Source organism: Oenanthe melanoleuca, chromosome 13 (genome assembly GCF_029582105.1).
Source record: "Oenanthe melanoleuca isolate GR-GAL-2019-014 chromosome 13, OMel1.0, whole genome shotgun sequence".
Classification (NCBI taxonomy): domain Eukaryota; kingdom Metazoa; phylum Chordata; class Aves; order Passeriformes; family Muscicapidae; genus Oenanthe; species Oenanthe melanoleuca.
The window spans coordinates 12,419,167-12,440,430 of record NC_079347.1 but is presented as its reverse complement, the minus strand read 5'-3'; the positions used below and the strand labels follow the sequence as shown (position 1 = coordinate 12,440,430).

Here is a 21,264-nt window from a genome sequence, read left to right as displayed (position 1 = left end):
CACTCACGTGGAGCTGGGCACTCAGCAGAGCTGCAATTTAGCAAATTTGAGAGGGGGGGAAAAAGACCTCCAGGCTTGCAAACCCCATCCTGCTGCTGGATCCCCTCTGGAAATACCATTCTGTGGTTGCTGTAAATGTGTCTCTTCATTTCTGGACGAGGTTGTGGCTGCAGAGCTCATTCCCCTCAAAGGACTGTGCTGGAAGAGGTGAGGCAAAGCTGTCCTTGGAGCCCCTTCACATCCCCCTATGGCTGCTCAAGGACAGGAGGTGACAAACTGGTGTTGGGGACATGATGTCTGGCACCAGCAGGGTTATTTTTGGTGGGTGGGTAGTGAGCAGCTCTGTCACTGCAGCTCTGGGCTGTGTGAACCCCAGGGGACAAAACACAGTGCGTTACCAAACCACAGCACATCCCCTGTGATGTCCTGACAGCAGCACCCAGTGTCCTCCCAGGAGACCTTCTGAGAGAGCCCCAAACCACTGCCCTCCTGTCAGTTCAATCCTCCTGGAGAAAACATTTACATCAGGTTCATTTTATGGCATAAAACATTGTTAGCTGCTGAGTCCTGGCTATGAAAAGTCTCTTCAGGGTTCTTGTGCTGCAGCTGGTTTGCAGGAACATAATCTGTACCTTGCAAAAAAGGGGAATTGATCTCGTTTCTCTGGCATGTGGGTTTCTGTAAGCCAGGTATGGTTTCATAGTACAGCTGGGGAAGACCAAGATCTCAGTCGTGGCCATGGCCACAACCATTGGCAGCAGCATCTTTGAACCAGGATCAAGATGGAGTTTTCTCTATTTCTCCATATTTTTATGCAGCATTTCCTTCTTCTCTTAATTTTGGGAGATGGGTTCCTGTGACAAACTCCCTAATGGAGGAAGTGGAAAGAGGGATAAATAATCCCTTGCTGAAATTTTTCTTGTCTCCTTGCTGGTCATCCTTCCCCATCAAATCTCTGTGGCTTTAGAGAGTAGAGGTTTTGAGTGAGGCAAGGGCAAATGTAGAAAGGTCATATGGAAGGCAGTTCTTCTTACTGGTGCAGCATGTTGCTATCCATCTGGACTGATGGAAAAACTGAGTAATTGAGCTGCAAATCTTGTTGTACCACCAGGTTACCACTTAACCATTAAATTTCAAAATGGTTTGGGTTGGAAGGGACCTTAAAAATCAGCTCTTTCCAATCCTCTGCCATGGGCTGGGACACCTTCCTCTAGACTAGCTCTAAGCCCAGTCCAACCTGGCCAAGGACACTTCCATGTTCTGCTTTGGTGGGAAGGAGGACAGTCCATGCTTTACTCTAAGCACTTGTACTCTCTGCTTTTCCCTGGGGAGTTATCCTGCAGATCAGCATCAGAACAATTCATCTGCCTTTGGAATGGTCTGTGTCTTCTGTCATTGCTCTGAAAGCTGTTCACAGGCATCAGGCAGCAAGGCTGGCATGATCAGGCATGAGGCAAATGGGAAAGAAAGATCTGCCCTGCTTTGAACAGAAGAAATGCTTGAGTTGAGGTTTTCAAAACCGCTCCACACTGAGCTTGTTCTGCTCCAGTGTCTTGTTAGAATGTACACGTAGAACTGCACATCCCTCATTTAGGCTTTGTGGCTCTTAAATAAACTAAACCATAGCTAATTTTAGAAATATCACTGAAAAGCGCTTTTTCATCTCATTTGATGGCTAAGAATAGAAAGAGCTCAGAGCTCCAAACATGTGTTTAACTAAGCAGGAACCAGCCCAGTGCTGCTCTTGATGGGAAAACCACATAACCCATGGCCCTGCTGCAGCAAAGCCAGTAGCACACCAGTTTGTGCTGGGAAGGGCGGTTACATTCCCAGTACCCCATTGTATGTACAAAAAAAAATCTACACCTGTTTGTATCAGGAATTAGGGCTTTCATTCATTCTCAAATGTGGACCTGCATGCTTCTTGGTTTTAATTTGCATGAGCAAACCTTTGTGGGAAAAGCAGATGTAAAGCAGTGTCTCCATCTGTGTGTTTTCCTTTCTCCTTCATGGGTTTCCTCCTCAGAGCAGGGATGCAAAACACAGGACTTGCCCAGGGCTCCCAGGGCACTTGGAGCAGCTGGGATAGGTCCAGGACAGGTTGATCAGAGTCACTGTCTGTGCCTCCTTCACCAAAGCCAGCCTGAGCTTTGTGCTCATTCTGTGTGAGCAAAATCATTACCAAAGTGAAAGGCACCAATGAATTGAGCCCAGGGATCCTAAATGACTTGTCCAAAGTCACACAGCAAATCATGTGTAGACATCCCAGTGAGACTGGTGAAAACTGGCTGGCATGGCCAGTTCCTAGCCCTGGAGAGCTTTCTGACCTGCTCTGTTCCCAAATTCACCCTGTTTTGGAGTGCTGTTAGTCCTGTTTCTTTTTGTGGATTTATCTGGGACAAATCCTAACATTCCACCACCAAGATTAAGTCAGTTTGGATTTAAAGGCAACCATGGGCAAAACTGGACATGTAGGAAATAGCACGAGACACGTAGATGGCAGAGTGTGTGTCTGTGTCTGTGTGTCTGTCTGTGTGTCTGTGTGTATGTTCCTTACAGCTGTGCAGCTCTTCCAAACAGGTTCCCCTCTCTCTGCTCCAACATGCAGGAGGATTTCCTGTTGCACTCACCAAAAAGGGCCTTTTCCAAGGTGTTGGGCTCCAACAGCCATGCTGTGTGTAACCAGGAGTAGCTACAAGAGAAGACAGATTTTTCTTTGCTTACTTTCCCTGGATTTTTTGCATCTCCAGCATTACCTCAGCTCCCTCTGGTCCTTCTCCAGCACTGGAGCTCAGGCCAACAGGGATTTCAGCCCAAGGGCTCACTAGTGACTAGTTTTCAGAGGAATTACCCTCAGTATTTAATGGTGGCCTTGGCAATGTTGGGTTAATGGCTGGACTTGATGATCTCTATAAACTCTTTTCCAGCCTAAATGATTCTGCGATCCTGTGCCTGTCCTTGCATGACAGCCCTGATTAATAAAGCTCAAACATGACTTTTGGAGTGAATATGAAGGATTCACTGTGAAAGTCCAGATTTAGACCCTGTAGTCCAGGACAGAGAACAAGAGTTTTGCATTGGGTGTATTGGGTGCAAGAATGCACTTGGAGCATTCGTCCTAGAATAAAAGAGACTGGAAGTGAATGGAAAAAAAATTTTGATCTTTGAAAACTTTATGCTGGTTTGATCTGTTTTCCACTTATCCAAGAAATCATCTCCAGCTGTTTTCCCTGCTTGGTTTATGGATTTTTTTGCAGGACACTGCAGTGTTTATTCAGTAATTTGTTTAGTGCTTGTGTAGTGTTTTTAGTTATTCCCTTGCTGGCAACAGCAGGAGTGCAGAGGGCACTGGCCCTCCTTGCTGGTGGGTCCTGATGACTTCTGAGTGCTGTCCATGGTTGTGTCTTGCAGTCCAACAAAGTCCCCGTGGTGCAGCCGTCGCACGGAGTGCACCCTCTGACCCCGCTCATCCCCTACAGCAACGACCATTTCAGCCACGGCTCCCACTCGCCCCACCTGCCCGCTGACATCAACCAGAAACAAGGTAATGGCACCACTGGGACCTGGCTGCTGGGAGGGGCGACAGAGCTGGAGCCACTGAGGCTGGCACCTTCCTGATACCAAATCAATAGGAAAAATCAGGACCTTTAGTCAGCTGGGACGTTGCTCAGCAGTAGGAGGTTATTTAGCTTATTAGCAATGCTTTGTGATGTGGCCATGAGCAGTTTGATACCAAAAGTGCCAGCCCTGCTGATGGAGTGTGCTCAGTTCTCTGTACAAGCTGTCCTGTACCTTGAGACCAGAGTGGAGCCTGCACGATGAAGCACAAGAGTCAACCAGAAAATGGAAAGTTATTTTTCCTTTGACTCATACCTAAACTCTTGTCAGGTTGTCATTTTGAGAAAATAAACGCTTGAAACAGGAAATATTTTGACTAAACAGGATCAGTGTCTGATAGTTGACTGGATTGACATGCGTGTTCCCGTAGCCACATGTTACGTGCTTGTCACCCAGTTTGGTTTTTTATGTTCCTTTGTGAGGACAGGCTATGTCAATTGGCTCATAAGGCTCTGGAATAAAGTACAGTGTGTTGAGGTTAAACCCTCTAAATTAAACTGTAAATGCAGGTATGTGTTGAGGAATTCACCCCAGTCCATCATTCCATCATTCTTCATGAGTTCCTGACAAACTGAGTGTAAAATCAAACTTTTCTCAACCTTACATTAGTGCAGAACATCTGCTCAGATTGCCCAGGCTTTTACACAAACCTGGGCTTGAGTTCATGGGAAAGCAGGCAAACAGACAGTTTTGTGTAAAACTGCATTCAGGAAGGAGGTCAGGGTCCATCAGGGTGCAGAATCCAGTGCCAAAACAGAGGCACAAAACCAGCTGTTGTGATTTGGCAAAGGCCTCCACCCAGGAGTGACCCAAACTGTCCTAGAGGAATCAGCTTCACAAGTTAACATCATTGATAAAACAATGGGTTACTGAGGATGCTCTTGGCTGGAGGACCCCCTGAATAATCCCTGGTCTGAACCTGGAGTCACTCTGGACTCGTTAGGGATGCAGATGGATAAGATTTAGCTCTGGTGTAAGAGATACCCAGGCACATCCTGGTTGTCTTCCAGGCAGCACCCTGCTTGTCAGCCATCAGAGCATAATAAACTCAGCAGAAAATTAGAAAGGGATAACAAAATAAACCTGCTAAAAGCTTAGGTGATGGCTGAGTTTGAGTCTGACGGAAAGTGTGCAGAAAGGAAACCTGACACACCTTCCCCTTTGCTGCACCTGGCAGAGCTCTGCCCCTCCAGGAGCTGCTTGCCATGAGCTGCTCCTGGGACTCACTGTGATACAAGAGCAGCTCACACAGGGGCAGAGCTGGTTCTGTCCCTCTGTGGAGGCATGACTGCACTGAAACAGTCCCTGAGCATTCACCTGTGCAGTGGGTGAGTCATTCTAGGACACTGTCCTTGTGCTGCCCACCTGTGCTCTCAGTGCAGGCACTGTCCAATCTCCCCTTCCTGTTTAGCCTGTATTTCTGCAGATACAGGGAGTCTGCTTGTCCCAGAGACTCCCCCATGTGCTATTCAAGGAAAGGTTCAGCCAGTCATCCTCAGCTGGGTCTTGCTTTTGTGGTGCAGCTGTGACCATACATGCCCCATCCCTACAAAACTGGGGCAAGGGTTTTCTTCTTTGTGCATCCTGGATGTGCCCCATCTCTGTTTCCATCACTGACATAGCTCCCATTATCACCCAGTGTGAGCCCTTGAGAGTCATTCTCATACTCATTCTCCCAGCATCCCTTTAAAGTTTCTCACAGTAGCCCAAGGACACACAGACAAGGAAATACAAGCAGGAATTCTGAGTCAGTGGCTGGTGCCCCAACCACTGGGCCAGCAAGAATAACCTGTGCTCTGACTTATGCAACCTGAATTGTTGGGGGTGCAGGTCTGAGGGTGTTCCATCAGCTGCCTTGTGCAGGCCTGGTTTTGTTTGACCCTGCATGGGCCACTGACTCCCACCTGGAGCAAATCTCCTACTAGGTTATACATTCCTGTCAGGTCAGTTGTGTATTTATTTTAGCTGACTCCTAATAAAATGCTTAGAATTAGTTGGTGCCATTCCTAATTAATAATGTATCATCCATACATCTAGGAGATAAATCCAGTTGTAACCGCTCGCAGCTCATCACCAGTTTAGTCCATGTATTTACCATCCAGGACACTTGACAATCCCTGTTCCCAGTTTTGTCTGGGGCTCAATAGCAGCCATCACTACACCACCCCGTGCCAGAGCTCAGCCCCAGCACCCCTCCCATTTCCCAGCCCAGGGGTCAGCTGGTGGCTGTTTTTGCCAGCAGCACCGTGGTTGTCTGAGTCCCACCCGCAGCCCCAGGCACCACAGGATGTTTTCCAGCCCAGATAGGAACGAAGCAATGCTGCAGCTGTGTCCCCTGGCCATGCTGCCCATGCCAGCAGCTTTGAAGATCACACAGGGATTCCCCATGCAAAGGGTGAATTCCCAGCTGGCACCATACCCACCTCCACAGTTCCTTGGCACCCACAGAGCTGCAGGATAATTGTTTTGAATCAAATTGTTTAAAATGAAGTTGGAAGTGATGCCTGCTGGAGCATCCCCACTGCCTGCTCACGGGGGGTCCTGCAGATGACTGATGGAGAGGAGTGTAGGAGTGGCTTTGACCATGCACTGAGCACCTGAGTGGGCTATCTGGGAAAGGCAGAGGTGCCTGGAGTCAGCCCAATCCTTAACAAAGCACAGTGCTGCTTGGCCTCAGGCAGGCATGGAGCAGCTATGATGCTTGTGCAGGAGCAAGCTGCCTCCTCCATTCCCTTTTGTGTTTATGGTTTTGCAGCAGTGTGGGTGACCCACCACATCCCCACAGAGAGAACCACAGGAAGCACCACTGCCACTTGCAGACAGCTGTTTAATGTAGCTGTCCACAAGTGACCATAGATGAAGCAGCGAGGGGATTGGGAATGATCCAGGTCAGCCAAGGAGTGCAGTGCCAGGTTCAACTCCTCTCCTTCTCCCTTCTTGCAGGAGTGCACCGTCCTTCCCAGACCTCAGACATCCCTGGTTTCTACCCCCTGCCCCCCAGTGGAGTGGGCCAGATCACGCCGTCGATGGGCTGGTGAGTGCGGAGGGGCCCAGCCCCGCTGGGTCACTGAGCCACCACTGCTGCTCTCCGTGACCCCCACGTGCTGCCCCCAGCCTCACCCCTCCTGTGTGCTCTGAAGAGGCAGGAGAACTTAGCCCTGCCTTGGAGGTGGGAGCAGACCTGTGGAGAGGCTGAAGGCTTCGTTCTGGCTGAGGCACCCCTGGAAAGGGGTTGCAACCTGCCCAATTCAAAACTGCCTCCTGCTTTACATCTGTCTGTGTGGCTTAGGAAACCCAGAGAGAGCTTCCTACCCACCCCTCCTAATCACAGCAAAAGTCTCTTTTCTGAGTAGGAGGTAATTTTCTCCCTCACTGGTCTTTTCGGCACAAACAGTGCTTTCCCTGAGCATGCCACCAGTATGGAGTGGTCCTGTGGGATGCTCCATCTGCCAGGCCATGGTGTTTCTTGGGATCTGACACACAGGGAAAAAGCAAATCACGGCAGAGACCTGCCAGGAAGCAGCCCAGGTACCCACAGCCTGGCCAGAGCTCAGCCAGTTGGTAAGCACTGCCCCAGCAGGTGTGGGAGAGACCATGAGCTGGAGCACTCCCAAAATGCACCCCCTGCATGGACCAGCCCTGCAGAGCATCCTGCAGAGCACAGCCTGTTGGTAAGCCTGCCCCAGGGACACAAGTTAAAAATACACCAGTGTGTTCTCTGTGGTCATTGCCACTGGCTTCTGTCCCCGTGACCGTGAGCACACCGAGAGAGCGGGTCTGGCAGGTGTGCCATGTGGGCATCCTCACTCCTCAGATTAATATTTAATCCCCAGGGGTGAGGTAGGTGATTGCAGAGGCTGACAGGGAGACTGATGGCTGCAGGTAACAATTCAGCTGGGATGAGGAGGAATTGCAGGGCAGGTGATCACAGAGACAGTGGCCAGATTCCCCCAGTGCTGGTGGATAAAACCCTGGCAAAGCCTGGTGGAGAGCTTCAAATATAAGAACGATTGCAGAGTGAGAAAGGGGAAGCTTCTTAAAACACAAAGCAAAATGTTAGCTTTTGCTTTGTTTTGTTTTTGAATTGCATTTTCCAGATATTTAACTACAAGGAAACAGAGGATGAGGCCTTTGATAGAGTTTAACTTCAAAGAGATTACATTTTGCCTTCTGTGCTAAGTCTGCTGCTCTTGGGTGATGATTTAACTCCTCATATGATGTAACTCATCCTCAGGAAAAACAAGGACTGTGCTGTAACATGGAAAAAATAGTTGGAGTGGGGAGAAAGAAGCCTGCTTGTCAAATGGAAGGTCCTCTCCTGGGTTAGGATGATGCTGTTCAGACAGCCCTGGGCTCATGAAGGGAGAGCAGTCTGGTTTTTTATGGAGATTTTGTGGGGCAGTTGGTGGCAGAGAGAGCTTTCATGGCTGAGAGCTGCTCCAGCATCCGTGGGGTTTGGCATCCTCCTGCAGCCTCATCAGATGCCTTCATTAATGGCTAATAGAGCAGATATGGTAAAGCAACAAATGGCCTGACATGCAGAGAGCAGCACCTTGAGGCACATTTGTCTAAGAGGTTTTTCTCATTCTTTTCCTTGCTCAAAATGTATGGAAAGAGCCCCAGACCCACTTGAGGAGTGTCTGGTCAGCGGAGGCTCAGCACAGTGCTGGGTGGGTGCAGAAGCTCTGGAGCCTGGCAGGTTCTGGCAGCATCCCCCCATGCAGCAGCAGGGGCTGTGTGCCAGGGGTGGGTGTGCTGGGGATGCATCCCAGAGAAGCTGTGGCTGCCCCATCCCTGGAGGTGCTCAAGGCCAGGTTGGATGGGATCTTGAACAGCCTGGTCTAGGGGAAGGAGTTTAGCTCATGGCAGGGGATTGGAACTGGATGATCTTTAAGGTTCTTCCCTGCCTAAACCATTACAGGATTCTACAGTTGTGCTGGTGCCACCAGCCAGACCAGGGCAGATACACATTAGAAGCAACTTTTCCTCCACAAAAGGATGGGATCCACTTTTCCTGCTCCTGGCAGGCAGGAGCTGGGCAGAAACTGGTTTTGTTCTCACTGAGCGCTTCAGGAGGAGGAGCTGCAATCACTCTCTCTGTAATTAAGCTGGGATGACAGTCAGATAAAAGCTTCCAAGAGTCCAGTCAAGTGAGTTTTGCTTATGGGAGCCTGACAGTTAACATTAGCCAGGAACCTGCAAATCGTGTCACTCACCTGTGCCCGGGGCCAAGCACAGTGGTGCCATGGCAGCCTCTCCTCCACCATCCCACAGCCTTTTTCTGAGCCACCCTCCCACCTCCAGGTGATCCTCTGGAAACAAACTGAGAGAGCTGGGGTTGTTCAGCCTGAGAAGTTTCCTGGGAGGCCTCAGAGCCCAGTCCTGTACCTAAAAGGAGCTTATAAAAAAGAAGGAGAGGACTTTTTCTATGGCAGATAGTGATAGGACAAAGGGGAACAGTTTTGAACTAAAAGAGGAGAGTTAGGTTAGATGTTGGGAAGAAGTTCTTACGAGAGGCTGGTGAGGCCCTGGCACAGGTTGCTCAGAGGCATTGCAGCTGCTCCATCCCTGGAGGTGTTCATGGTCAGGTTGGACAGGGCTTGGAGCAGCTGGATCTAGTGAAAGGTGTCCCTGCCCATGGCAAGAACTTGGAGTGAGGTGAGATTAAGGTCCCTTGCAACCCAAACCAGTAATCCATGATACGGGCTGTAACCGTGCACTCCCAACCATCAGTTTGTTTTAATTTTCATGTCAGAGGGACTTGAGATGAAGCTGCAAGTGCCTGACTCCATTCTTATCCCAAAATCCCAGCCTCTGGAGTAACACAGGTCACTTCTGGATTAGCTCCAAGTGTTTTCTCGGCCCTGGGGCAGCCGCCAGCTTCAAAGGCTGTTTCAGTTTCCTGGTGCGCAGCAGCGCTTGGCTGTTGCTGTGTTTATACCCGCCAACATCTGAGGGGTCGGGGAGGGCTTCTGCCTGCCAGGGTGTAAACAGCCCTGGCTGCCTTTGCTGCAGACTGATCCCACTGATTTCACTCAAGCCAACACACAGCAGCAGGAGCAGGAGCCTCCCTCCTGCCCAGCGCAGCTCAGGGTCTGACTGCTGCCACGCTGTCATTATTCCTCTCCAGAGCAGAAACTTGTCTTTAGCCCTGAAAAATTCCAGGCATCCAGGAGCTTGGGTCCTTCACAGTGCACCACACTTAATGATAATGGACATTTTTGTGGATTTTTTCATCATTAGAACTGAAAATAGCTGGTCCTTGGTTAGGTAGAGCTCTGTACAGCCTGGCCAGAGGATCATGAGTATCAGCACAGTTGTAAGCACCCCATGGTGCCCCATCCCTGAAAGTGTTCAAGGCCAGGTTGGGATGGGGCTTGGAACAACCTGGTCTAGTGGAAGATGTCCCTGCTCATGGCAGGGTGGTTGGAATGAGATGAGCTTTAAGGTCCCTTCCAACCTAAACCATTCTGTGATTTTAAGGTCCTTTCCAACCTAAACCATTCTGTAATTCTATGATGTCAGTTTCCAGATGCAGTTTTAGGCTAGAAGCATTTTTTGGCAGGTTTGCAGAACAAGCCAAGGTATTTTTGAGATATTTCCATATGAAAATGTGGGGGTTCCCTTGCTGGGAACAACAAGGAACTTCCTGCATAGTTATTTTACTATCTCAAAATTAATTTCCAGCCGCAGGTCTGATACATGCCTGGTCCTCAGTATGAAACAACTTTCAAAAACAATGCAGGACTGAGCTTTTGGCTTCTTTAAAACTGATGGGTGTCCTTAAAAGGATGTGCTGGGGAAATCAGAGCATTCCTAAAGCACAAAGGCAGGGTAGGTACCTTCTCTCCAGACTCCAGGAGTCTCCTGTGCTTGGGGCATCACAGTGTCACAGAGTAGATGAAGTTGGAAGTGACCAGTGGGTCATCTGGACCAACCTCCCTGCTCAAGCAGAGTTGTTCCAGAGCACGTCACAGGATTGTCTCCAGTAAGGGAGTACTGGGATGTCTCCAGTAAGGGAGGCTCCACACTCTCTCTGGGCAATTCCTATTCCAGTGCTTGGTCACTGCACAGTAAGGAAGTTTTCCTCATATTTATCCTCCTGGTGCAGCTTCTTATGCACCACACTGAGCAGGCTTTATTTTTTTTTGGTCACACTGTGCTCTTTTGAGCAACTTACTCTGTGCAATAGCAACACCTGATTTTTCAGCTCATCTCTGCACTTTGCATTGTTACTGGGTAAACTCAAAGCTGCAGTGTTGGTCAGTATCAGGGGTAGAAGGGGATCAGAATTGGATCCAACTTTTATAGGAAGGTGCAGGTTCTCTCAAAACAACATCCGAAGCCCACGCTGCCTTTCAAGCCTTAGGGACACTGAGTGTCCATCCTGCCAGGGGCATAAATGCTCTGAGTCCTGTTAGCAAAGAGTATCTTTAGGAAATACCACGTGGCTGTGGATGCTTTATAGACTCTTTCTTCCTGATCCCAGGCAGAGCCAGTCTGTCTATCCGCTCCCGTCATGTGGATTTAGACAGCCGTATTCGTCAGCGCTCTCTGCTGGGGCTTCTTTCTCCAGGTGAGTATGAGCTGTGCCAGACAGGGCAGCTCAGCTGGTCATGCAGCTTGCAGTTTGTGCAGCAGGAGCTTGCAGCAGACCACAGCCACCCAGGGACAGCCACGCAGCCTCCCCAGGGCAGCCGTGGCAAGAGAAGGCGCTTCTAAGCAGTGTCTGGTCCAGAGGGTGCTCAGGGCAATGTTGAGGATGAAAGATGCACAATGGTTGGGTTTTATTCAGCAGAACTCTAAAGAGAGTCAAAAACTCCAGCTTTCAGCTCAGCATTGGGAAAATGGGATGGAATCCATTGCTCAGGATTTTGCTCCTGTGTCACTAACCCTAATCCTGAATATGTCCCTTCTGCCACCGCCGCTTTGCTCTGCAGAGATGGATCTGGTTTATTTGATCTCAGCTTTAAAAGCAGGACAGGAGAGGACAGTGATTTGCTGCCCTCCTATCAGTACAAGTCAGTTCTGTGAGATATAAACACAGTTTCTGCCTTCGGGTGAGCAAAATACATCCCCTGTGGATGGGAGTCACAGAGCCCAGCTCTTCCAGGCATGCTGTGCTGCTGGGCAAAGCCCTTGTTGCTCTATAGGGATGCCAGGGCCACACCAGCTTTTGCTTCTGCTTTATGTTGTCCTGAAGGGCTATTAGTGGAGATTTCCCACAGGAAAACCATGCAAACCCTTGCTCATGCAAGCCCTTAGCCATGCAGAAACCTGGATCCATGCAACCCTCAATCCAAACAACACTTGATCCATGCATTCCTTGATCCATGGAGCCCCTTAGCCTTGCAGAAGAGGGAAGGGAGTGCTGCCAGCCCTCCTTTCCCACAAGGTATCACCCATGCACAGCCTGAAAAGTGAAGGAAAGAGGAGCTAACGGTTCCCTGTGGAGCCCCAGCAGCCTCCCTGAGCTCCTGCCTGCAGGATTTCGTGGCGGATTTTGCAGCACTGCTTCAGCTGAGAAAGTACACCTGGTCAGATAAGGATCAGACTGTGCTGGTGGATTAAATTAAACAGCTTTTCTTTTCGTGCCAGCATATCTAATGAACAGTTCATCTCCCATGGGCAATTCTGCCATCTCAAGCTGCAGTCATAAAGTGGCAAGCTTGGCAAAGCTGACTTAGCTGGCTTTATCCTCCAAAACTCCGGAGAGAGCTAATGAAGCCTGAGAGCTAATGAGACCTCTCATGATCTCAGCCCATGTTGTGGAGAGCATTGCTTAGGCAAGGCGTACCTCCTAGAGTTGCAGTAGGGTTCATGTTCAGACTTAGTCTATTTCTGTTAAAAGAAAGGTGCGGGGTGGTCCTAATCTCTCCCATCCAAACCCCGGGTTGAGCTTGTTGTTCCGTTCTGCAGTGCTAATGAGATACTGCAACAGCAGAGATTTGAGTAGCTACAACTGCTGGGTGAGAGCACCCTTGATCTCGGCCAGGCTGGCTCCTGCTGCAGGTGGGTTCCCTCGCTGGATCCTTCCCATCCACATGCCCGTGGTTTAAGCAGCCATGCCACAGGGGTGCCCAGGAGCGGTGGGCACTGCCTGCCCCCGCCAGCCTGGCAGCACCCGCGTGCTTTCCGTGTCCTCGCTTTCCGTCTGCTGCAGAGCGCGCTCCGAGGGACTGGCTCCTGGCAGCCCGGCACCCGCAGTGTCCCGCGGCACTGCCCTCCGGCCCGGCTCACCCGCTCTCTGTTGCAGGTTCACTCACCCGCTGATGCTGGGCTCTGGCATGCACACCACAGGCATCCCGCACCCCGCCATCGTGCCCCACTCCGGCAAGCAAGAGATGGAGCACTACGACCGGAACATGTGAGTGAGCAGTGCTGGCTCACAGCATCAGCACCTCAGCGCCCATTTCGTTCATCTCAGTGCTCAGATGGGGGAAGGATGGGTAAACACTGAGCTGTGCATCTGAGGAGCAAATCTCAGGCACCCCCACCTGCTCATGCTGTTGGGTTATTTTGGGGTCAAGTCTGCTGGTGGCTCTGATGCTGACAGCCCCTCCTTTTGTCCCGCTAAGGAAACCTCAGCCAGAACCAAAGAGAGAGAAGGAAGCCAAGAAGCCCACTATTAAGAAGCCCCTGAATGCTTTCATGTTGTATATGAAAGAAATGCGGGCGAAAGTCATCGCCGAGTGCACCCTGAAAGAGAGCGCTGCCATCAACCAGATCTTGGGAAGGAGGGTAAGAGCTCACAGTGTCATCACCTAGTGCCACATCCCTGCCCCTTGCAGCTGCTCTTAAGTACATAACAAGCACCTGCTCCAAATCTGGGTCTCTTAATGAGTGCAGGGGGCCGGGAGTGCGCCGGGACGGGGTGGCCGTGCTGGGCTGGACTGGGCTGGGCTGGGCTGGACCGTGCTGGGCTGGGCTGGACCGTGCTGGGCTGGGCCGTGCTGGGCTGGGCTGGAGGGCCCTGCAGGGCCATGCTTCACTGCTCTCTGTCCTTGCAGTGGCACGCGCTGTCCCGAGAGGAACAAGCCAAGTACTATGAGCTGGCTCGCAAGGAACGGCAGCTCCACATGCAGCTCTACCCCGGCTGGTCTGCCAGAGACAACTATGTGAGTGCCACCTTCTCCAACCCCCACCCGTGGCATGGCCCACAATGGCCTGAGGGGCTGGCTGGTTCCTGCAATGCCATTCCATGGCAGCACAAGAGCCATAGAAATTCACATTTCAGGAGTATTTTGAATGTCCTCTAGGCTTATTGTCTGTCTAAAAGATGAATGATACCCCAGCATTTTATTTGCTTATTGTCCAGGCAAATACAAATAGGAAGGAAGAGAAGCTTTTAAGTGCTTTGAAAATATAATTTTATGGAAGCAAAATGCTGTGTGCATTTTGTCAGCAGCAGAAGGAATCTGTGAGGGTGGTGAGGCTCTGGCACAAGTTGCCCAGAGAAGCTGTGGATGCCCCATCCCTGGAAGTGTTCAAGGCCAATTTGCACAGGGCTTGGAACATGGGATAGTGGAAAGTGTCCCTGCTCATGTCAGGGGCTTGGGACAGGATGTGTTTGACATTCCTTTCAGCCCAAAAAATTCTATGATTCTGTGATTTTAAATAGTGGCTCTTTTTGTAGGGGGTCTTTTCTTGTGACTTTCACGACTCTTCTGATATTACATGCCTAACAAGCTCATTAGTGAACTGAAGCAAAGCACACATGAGTCTTCAGATGTCCAGCCACACATCTCCATCAGTTCCCTCACAGGCACTTTCTTATCCCTAGAAATTGCTCAGTGAGTGCCCATCCTTCCCACTCTGACTCTAGCCCTCCTTCCAGAATGATAGAACTCCTCCAAGGGCAAGAAAACACCTGTAAACAGACCCAAACCACCCCAAACTCCCCCCAAAACAGAGGGCAGAGATGATGCAGAAAAAGAGGAGGTGATGGGAAGCCCCTGGCCCACATTTTGATGGGCACACATCTGGAGGGCATCAGTATTGCTGAGAGTATAGCACCACCAAGCACATCCTCCATGGAAATCCCAGTCCTGTATCATTTTCATCTGGTTCCTTGGGGAACCAAGGGTTGGTTCCTTCCTCCAGAAGATAGATGGTGGGCTCCAGAAGTGCACATTGGGCCTCCCACTGTAAACCAGCTGGTTTGGGTGTTGTGGTTCTTGGAAGGAATGTTTTTCTCTCCAAATTTGAGCAGGGATGAGGAGGAGGAGGAATGTAGGTCACTTGTGCAGCACATGATGCGGATATCAGGCAGGAAATACAGTTGCTCCCCCACTGTAGAAAAAGCTTACCACAGCTCTGAGCTTTCCACCTTCACTCAAACCACAAGAAGTCATATAAGAAGTCACAGGTCACAGGCAGCCCTGGGAGGTGCCTGTGCCACACAGCCAGATTTGCTCCCATGCTGCTGTGCCCTCATTAATCAGCTCGTTAGGGAACAAGGGGAGGTGCTGCATCTCATGGATCAGAGAGGCAGTTTGGGGATAAAATAGGACTTTTCTATTAGTGAAAGAAGAATGAGGGATGGGTCCAGAATTGCAAAAGCACTGAAATAGATTAGTATTATTTAAAAATAAATTTCTGGGGATTTCCTGAAACTTTCTTTCCCGGTTGGAATCAGGGAATATCAAGAACCAGTTTCAGTTTGGGTGTAAGGCACCATATTAAAGCATGTTTTGGAAATAGGGAAGGTTCTCAAATGGACCAAGTGCTTTTTAGAAACATAAGGAGGAGGAATAAGAATATGACAGGAGCATTAGCTATTGATCATACTCTCTCCACTGCATGCAACAAATCTTGCTTGATTCTATTAATCTCATTAAACTTATGAATTAAATTATCAATTCATTCATTAAATCAATAATGGGTGGGATCCCCAGGTGAGATGCACCAAAGTGGGCTGAGGAGTTCTGGCAAGAGCTGGCAGAGGCACTGACTTTATTACAGCTGGTTTACATCCATTGACATTTTCCCTCACACTTTGTGACACAGCCTGCAGCACAAACCCTGGTCTTAGCTGTGTTTGCAGCCTAGTCCTGAGCTCATAAACCAGCGCATGGAGCAGTGTGTTGGGAAGGAGTTGGAGCAGACATGGGGGTAGGAGTGGGGACATGGCTGCCACGGCCTTTGGGTTTATTGCAGTTTCTAAATATCCACAGATCTCATGCAAAGTGCTGAGCCAAAATGCCTGTGATGCTTGATCTGGGGGTATTGGAAATGAGGGCTAATCCCCAAGAAAAGGCACAAGCCCAGAATGAATCTGTGCTGCACAGAAGCCATAGCAAGTGCACAAAAACACATTTGGGCTTCACTTGAGAGCTCCACCTGGGTTTCTTCTTAGGAGCATTGGAATAGGATGAGGGGAAAGGAAAGGGACACCCTCATAGATGAACCTGAGTAGTCCCTTTACAGCCTTTTCCAGTTCATCTCCTCCTGGAGTGGGCTGAGCCAGCTGGCTCTTACTGGATCTTACCTGGGAGGCAGCAGCCATCCCCAGCATCCACTCCAGCCCCAAAAGCCCTGCACAGCACCCTTGGTTTTCTGGAGCACAGGTAACAGCCTTTCCTTTGGTTTCCTAGGGGAAAAAGAAGAGACGAACACGGGAAAAGCAGCAAGATTCCAACTCAGGTAAGTGCCTGCAGCCTGGAGCCATTCCTGCTTTCCTACTCAGATGGGAGAATCCAAAGCAGTTGTTGGGTTTTACCTTGTTTTCTTTTATTCTCCTGATCTTAACTAGACAAATACACATTCATTATTTTTTTTAAGCCATGCTAAATTAACATTTCTGTGGCTTTTTAATAGACATGTTTGATTTAGAACGTGGATAGTCTGTGAAGATTGAAAAGTTTGGATTTTGGCAAATATATAATAACTTCATATAAACTATCACTAAACTTTATCTATTGAAAACATCCAAGGTGAATGTCCCCATCAGACCTACAGATGTCATTAACTAAAGAAAACTCCTCTCAAGTGCATATTATGTGTGGGATGAAATGTAGCAGCAGGACTGAAGATCATTCATGGTACTGTTCCAAGTTTGGTTGTCATTTCAAAGTAATGTAGAGTTGAGGCAGCCATACTAAACCCCACCTCCCTGTACCACCCTGCTGATTAGAAAAGGTCCTTTCAACAGATTTCAGCTGGTCACAGACACATTCCCATCATCCAAGGCTATTCATATGCTGATTTCAGAAGTATTTCTGCCATATCAGGAATAAATATTATCTGTACCAATAAATATTCATTAAAAAGGGAATCATTATCAAGAGATGTGTCCCAGTAACACCTTCAGTTTAATTAACACTGTTGATCTCGTTCAGTGGTGAGTCTGATAAGAGGAATACAGGCTTTTAGACCTTTATGTAGAGTGCATTACATATTTTTATATATCCTATATATGTCTTGTCTGTGTGATACAAAAATGATAATTTTGCCTGTTACAGATTGAAAACCAACTACTGGTTGTACACAATGAGAGATTGATGGTGGTTGAAAGAGAGAGGCTGAATCCAGCACACAAATGTGCTTTGTGCTATTCCAGTCTCATTTACAACACCAGAGAAAAACACGATGTGCCTGAAAGCAAACAGGGCTTCACACTAATGAGTCCCTTAATTATACAGGAAAAGAGCAATGTTTTAGGAAAGGAGAACAGTTTTTCCATTAAAACTGGAAGGGGTATGGTGGGGGGCAGAGTGGAATACCTGGGCCTAGGTCTCCTTGGTGCTAACTCTGCTTTCAGCCTGCTTCTGCAACGTTTCCTCCTCTTTTCTCCTTGCACAGTCCCAGCTCGCTGGAAAGGCAGGGAGCTGGTGAGGATGCAGATACAGGAGTAAGGCATCCCTCCAGGATTTGGCAGTTTTTCCAGACTTAAGAAATTTGAAGAGCTGTAAATTTCCCTGTAATTGCCCTCGCTTCCCAAACAGCCTCCAGCTGCCAGCAGTGACCACTGATACTTGCCTAACGATCACTTTTTTCCAGGTGGTGCCAGTGCCATTCTGTAGCAGAAAATAATGGGATTGTAGTCTGTTAGTCGTGTGTTCAAGTGGCTAAAATGATGTTGCCTCTTTTCTTCCTCGTGCTCCTCCTCCTCTTTGTGCCTCTGCCTTGCCCGCTCTGCGCCGCGCATGCTTCTGTGTTCAGATCCTGCTTCTCCTAAGAAATGCAGAGCTCGCTTTGGCCTCAACCAACAAACGGACTGGTGCGGCCCGTGCAGGTGTGTATGGGCATCTCCTCGCTGCTGGGTGTGCTGGGACAGGGGGTTCAGCTCCAGGTGTCCTGCTGCAGCACCTGGCACCACGGGGGCTGCTCTGTCCAGCCAGGGATGGGGTGTGCTCTGGGCATTCTCAGGAGTTTCTGAGCTGCAAGGGACAGGCTGTTCTCTGGGGTTTCTCTATCCCTTCCAGGGCAGTGTTGGTTTAGTGCTGTACATATTCCTCAGCTGATAGACTTTCCTGGTCTTAAAAGCTTATTTCCAGGATGGAGACCTCTGTGACCCTGACATTAGGCTTTTTTTACTCCATTAGTGCTTTCCAGCACCCTAGGGCCTGCAGTGAGGATTTGATGGGGCGATTTTTCCTATTTATACTGGACTAACCATGTATTTCAAGATCCAGCTCTTCCTGAGCCTTAAATTTTGCAGTACCTACCATGGGTGAGGTGGGACAACCTCGAGCACCAAAACAGAGCAGTGCTGTGTTCCTCAGGCTCTCAGAGATGGATTTGGCCAGGCAATAGTAAAGTTCACATCAACCAAGTGCTGCTTGGCTCAGGGGGTCTGCAAAGGCAGCCAGGCAGAGAAGGATCTGGGTGCTGGAGCACAGAGAGACTCCAGCTTGGACAGAGGTCTGCAATTTGCAGTTTTACACCAATGCATTGAGGAAAAGGGTGGAAGTAAACTACTGCTTGATGTGTTCGCTTCAGCTTGAAGTGACTAAAGCCATCTCGTCGACCCAAATCGGGCCCAGACCTTGCTGCACCCCAAGCTCCAGTCCCTGTGTCTGAGCCCCATGTGAGCTCCCCTCCTGTACCTCAGCATGCCACAACAGCAGAGCTCCCTGTTTGCCTTTTATTCCCTGGGTAGTGTCATCAAGCACCATTTTTCAATTGATTAGGAATCCAGACAGAGCTCCCTTAGTATCTTGTTAATACTTGAATGTCCAGAGGGGGCTGCTGGAGTGCCCCGTGTCCCCTGCAGCTGTGCCACCAGGCTGAATGCCCTGTTCTCTTCCATGGACACTTCTTCCACCTTCCCTCTGCCTCCACTTCAGCTCTGTACTCAGCTCTCCTCTGCACAGCTTCCCAATTAACACAGGCTGCTGGAGTGTCTGGACACCTTGGCATGCTCTTCTTGTGTACCCTGTGTAACCAAGCCTTGGTCAGCCAGAGCTGCTCTCAGTTCCCATACTAACACACTGCTGCCACTCGGGCTCCTGCCCAACGTGCTCTGCTCACCCATGGAGAACAACTTCCCCAGGAGGATTTCCACTCCACAGGAGAGGTTAACAGGTTAAGACAGGGTGTTCCTGCTCTAGAGCTTTCACACTCCTCCCCATACCCTGGATAAACCCTTCTCCAAAGGGAAAAGTATAAGTTCCCTTAGAAGGGATAAACCCCTTTAGATGTGTAACAGCCACCTCAGCATAACCCATGGGCTGGGTCATTATCAGCAATCTGTAGTATCACATCTGCCTTTTTCCCCCTGTTACTTTAAATCAATGGGCACATTTCTGTCGTCTTAAACAGGTCATTGAAACTCTATCCTGCAGCTACTCCCAAGATGTCTGTGGGAAACACAGCTCCTCCTCGGGCTTGTCTCTGGGGAATTGCTACCCATGGAAAATACCCCCAGTTAAATTCTCAGTTCAGCTGAGCTGTCGTGTTTCCTATTGCATTAATTGGGTCAGCACGGCTGGTGATGGCACTGACAGCAGTAATAGCACTGCTCTTGTTCACATTCAGTGCAAGTCATGTTTAATACTGGACTAGCTAATACACCTTCTCACACCGCTGGTTTTTCATTAGGAAGATCAAAGAAAGGCATGTGCCCGATTAGTGAGTTCTCCATTTGATCGTTTGCCTCAGTTGAGAAGGCTGGGAGCCAGGTGGGAGATGTTCTTTCACCTCTTTTAGCTGTACAGGCTCCAGCAGAGGAATTGTCCCTTCGATACTGTTAAGGTGACATCTTGAGAGCTCTTTTGTTTGAGGACCTATACTGAGGTGCTCAAGGACCCAAGGCAGGTGACATGAGGGATCTTTCTCATGGAGAGAAGGAAAACCAGCAAACAAAGAGTGAACACAAGATAGTGTGACAGACTAACTCTGGACAACCAGGGGTAGTTAAAACAATCTGGATGTACAAGGTGACACTTGGAACTCTGAATAAATACTGAACAGCATTGTCACAGGATGTGAAGGAATCATGGCCAAACCCAGCTACAGCAAGAATGATACGTAATTTGTATTTTTGAAACCCCCAAATCATAACATCCAAACAAGTGGAGAACCTGTGTGTTTCTTCCAAGAAGGATAAAGAGAGGCTGGTCCCTTCTCCCTAAGGCAGGTGCTGCTGCCTTAGGGACCTTTCCAGTCTCAACAGATTTTTTCTAGAAGAGCACAGCTGGGGAGGAGAACTGCTCCCCTTTGGGTCAGTAAAGCCATCCCCTGCTGATGAGCTCTATCACACTCCACAAATGGAAGCACAGAACTGAGTCTGTCACCACTGCACAACCATTCATACCCTTCTGCCAAATTTTTCTCCCTAATGTCTGCCTACATTGCATTTTGCACCTATACTCCACTTCCCAAGGGAGAGGTCACAGCAAACATTTTCTCTCCAGGAGCTCCATGGGCTAGAGTGTGATTAGCTCTGCCAAGGCTGATTTTCCCTTAGCTCAGTGAGCAGGTTAAAGGTGATCTGCCCTCCAAGGAGCAATAAGTCCTGTGAAGGCCTCAGGACTGTTCCAACTTTTCAAAGGAGACACTCTCAAGACCATCTCCCTCCAGCCAGTCCCAGGCCATTTCCTTCCCTTTTCCTGAATGGTTGCTGAGCACATTTCTGCTCAGCTGTATCACTGAGTTGTCCTTGGAGTGGGGGGATGAATGGGAAGTACACTCAGATGCAGAGATAACTCAGAGCAGAAAAGAAGAGCTGAGAGCTAAGACCAGGTTGGATGGTACTTGGAGCAACCTCTGGTCTAGTGGGAGGTGTCCCTGCCCATGACAGGGAGGTTGAAATGGGACGAGCTTTAAGGTCCCTTCCAACCCAAACCAGTCTGTGGTTCTAAGTAGATGATACTGTGCACAAGGCTAGGAAAGTGCTGGGAAATGGGCTCTTGGAACCCTCAGATTTTGGGATGAGAAAAGCCAAGACTGGTGAAGGGCAGTGTCCAGCAGAGCCCAGCCTGGCACTGCTAAACACAGAGGTGCTGATGTGCCCTGTGACACCAGTGCACACAACTGTCCTGCAGTGCCTGCGTGGGTTCTGCAGCTGGGAAGGGGACCCATGGGGGAATGCTTTAGGCCTGAACTCATGAGAGCCAAGCACCCACACAGAATTCAAGTAGTTGGGGTGATGGCTGGTGAGGAATGACCTCACGAGTTGGACTTTTATTATTCTTTTGATAT

At 49.3% G+C, this 21,264-nt stretch overlaps 1 protein-coding gene across 5 annotated transcripts in view; it reads left to right on the top strand.

Annotated features, from left to right (window-relative positions):
- The window catches only part of TCF7 (transcription factor 7), a 70,428-nt gene that overhangs the window by 45,130 nt on the left and 4,034 nt on the right, over positions 1 to 21,264 (top strand). For 2 of the 5 annotated variants that reach the window (XM_056502688.1, XM_056502689.1), the window contains exons 4-10: positions 3,412 to 3,544; positions 6,562 to 6,652; positions 11,108 to 11,194; positions 12,875 to 12,985; positions 13,197 to 13,359; positions 13,629 to 13,736; positions 16,215 to 16,263. In XM_056502688.1, the coding sequence (XP_056358663.1) occupies positions 3,412 to 3,544; positions 6,562 to 6,652; positions 11,108 to 11,194; positions 12,875 to 12,985; positions 13,197 to 13,359; positions 13,629 to 13,736; positions 16,215 to 16,263 (742 nt within the window). Of the gene's footprint in view, positions 1 to 3,411; positions 3,545 to 6,561; positions 6,653 to 11,107; positions 11,195 to 12,874; positions 12,986 to 13,196; positions 13,360 to 13,628; positions 13,737 to 16,214; positions 16,264 to 17,781; positions 17,855 to 21,264 lie in introns of all 5 variants that reach the window. The other 3 variants (XM_056502692.1, XM_056502691.1, XM_056502693.1) reach the window with 2 other exon arrangements.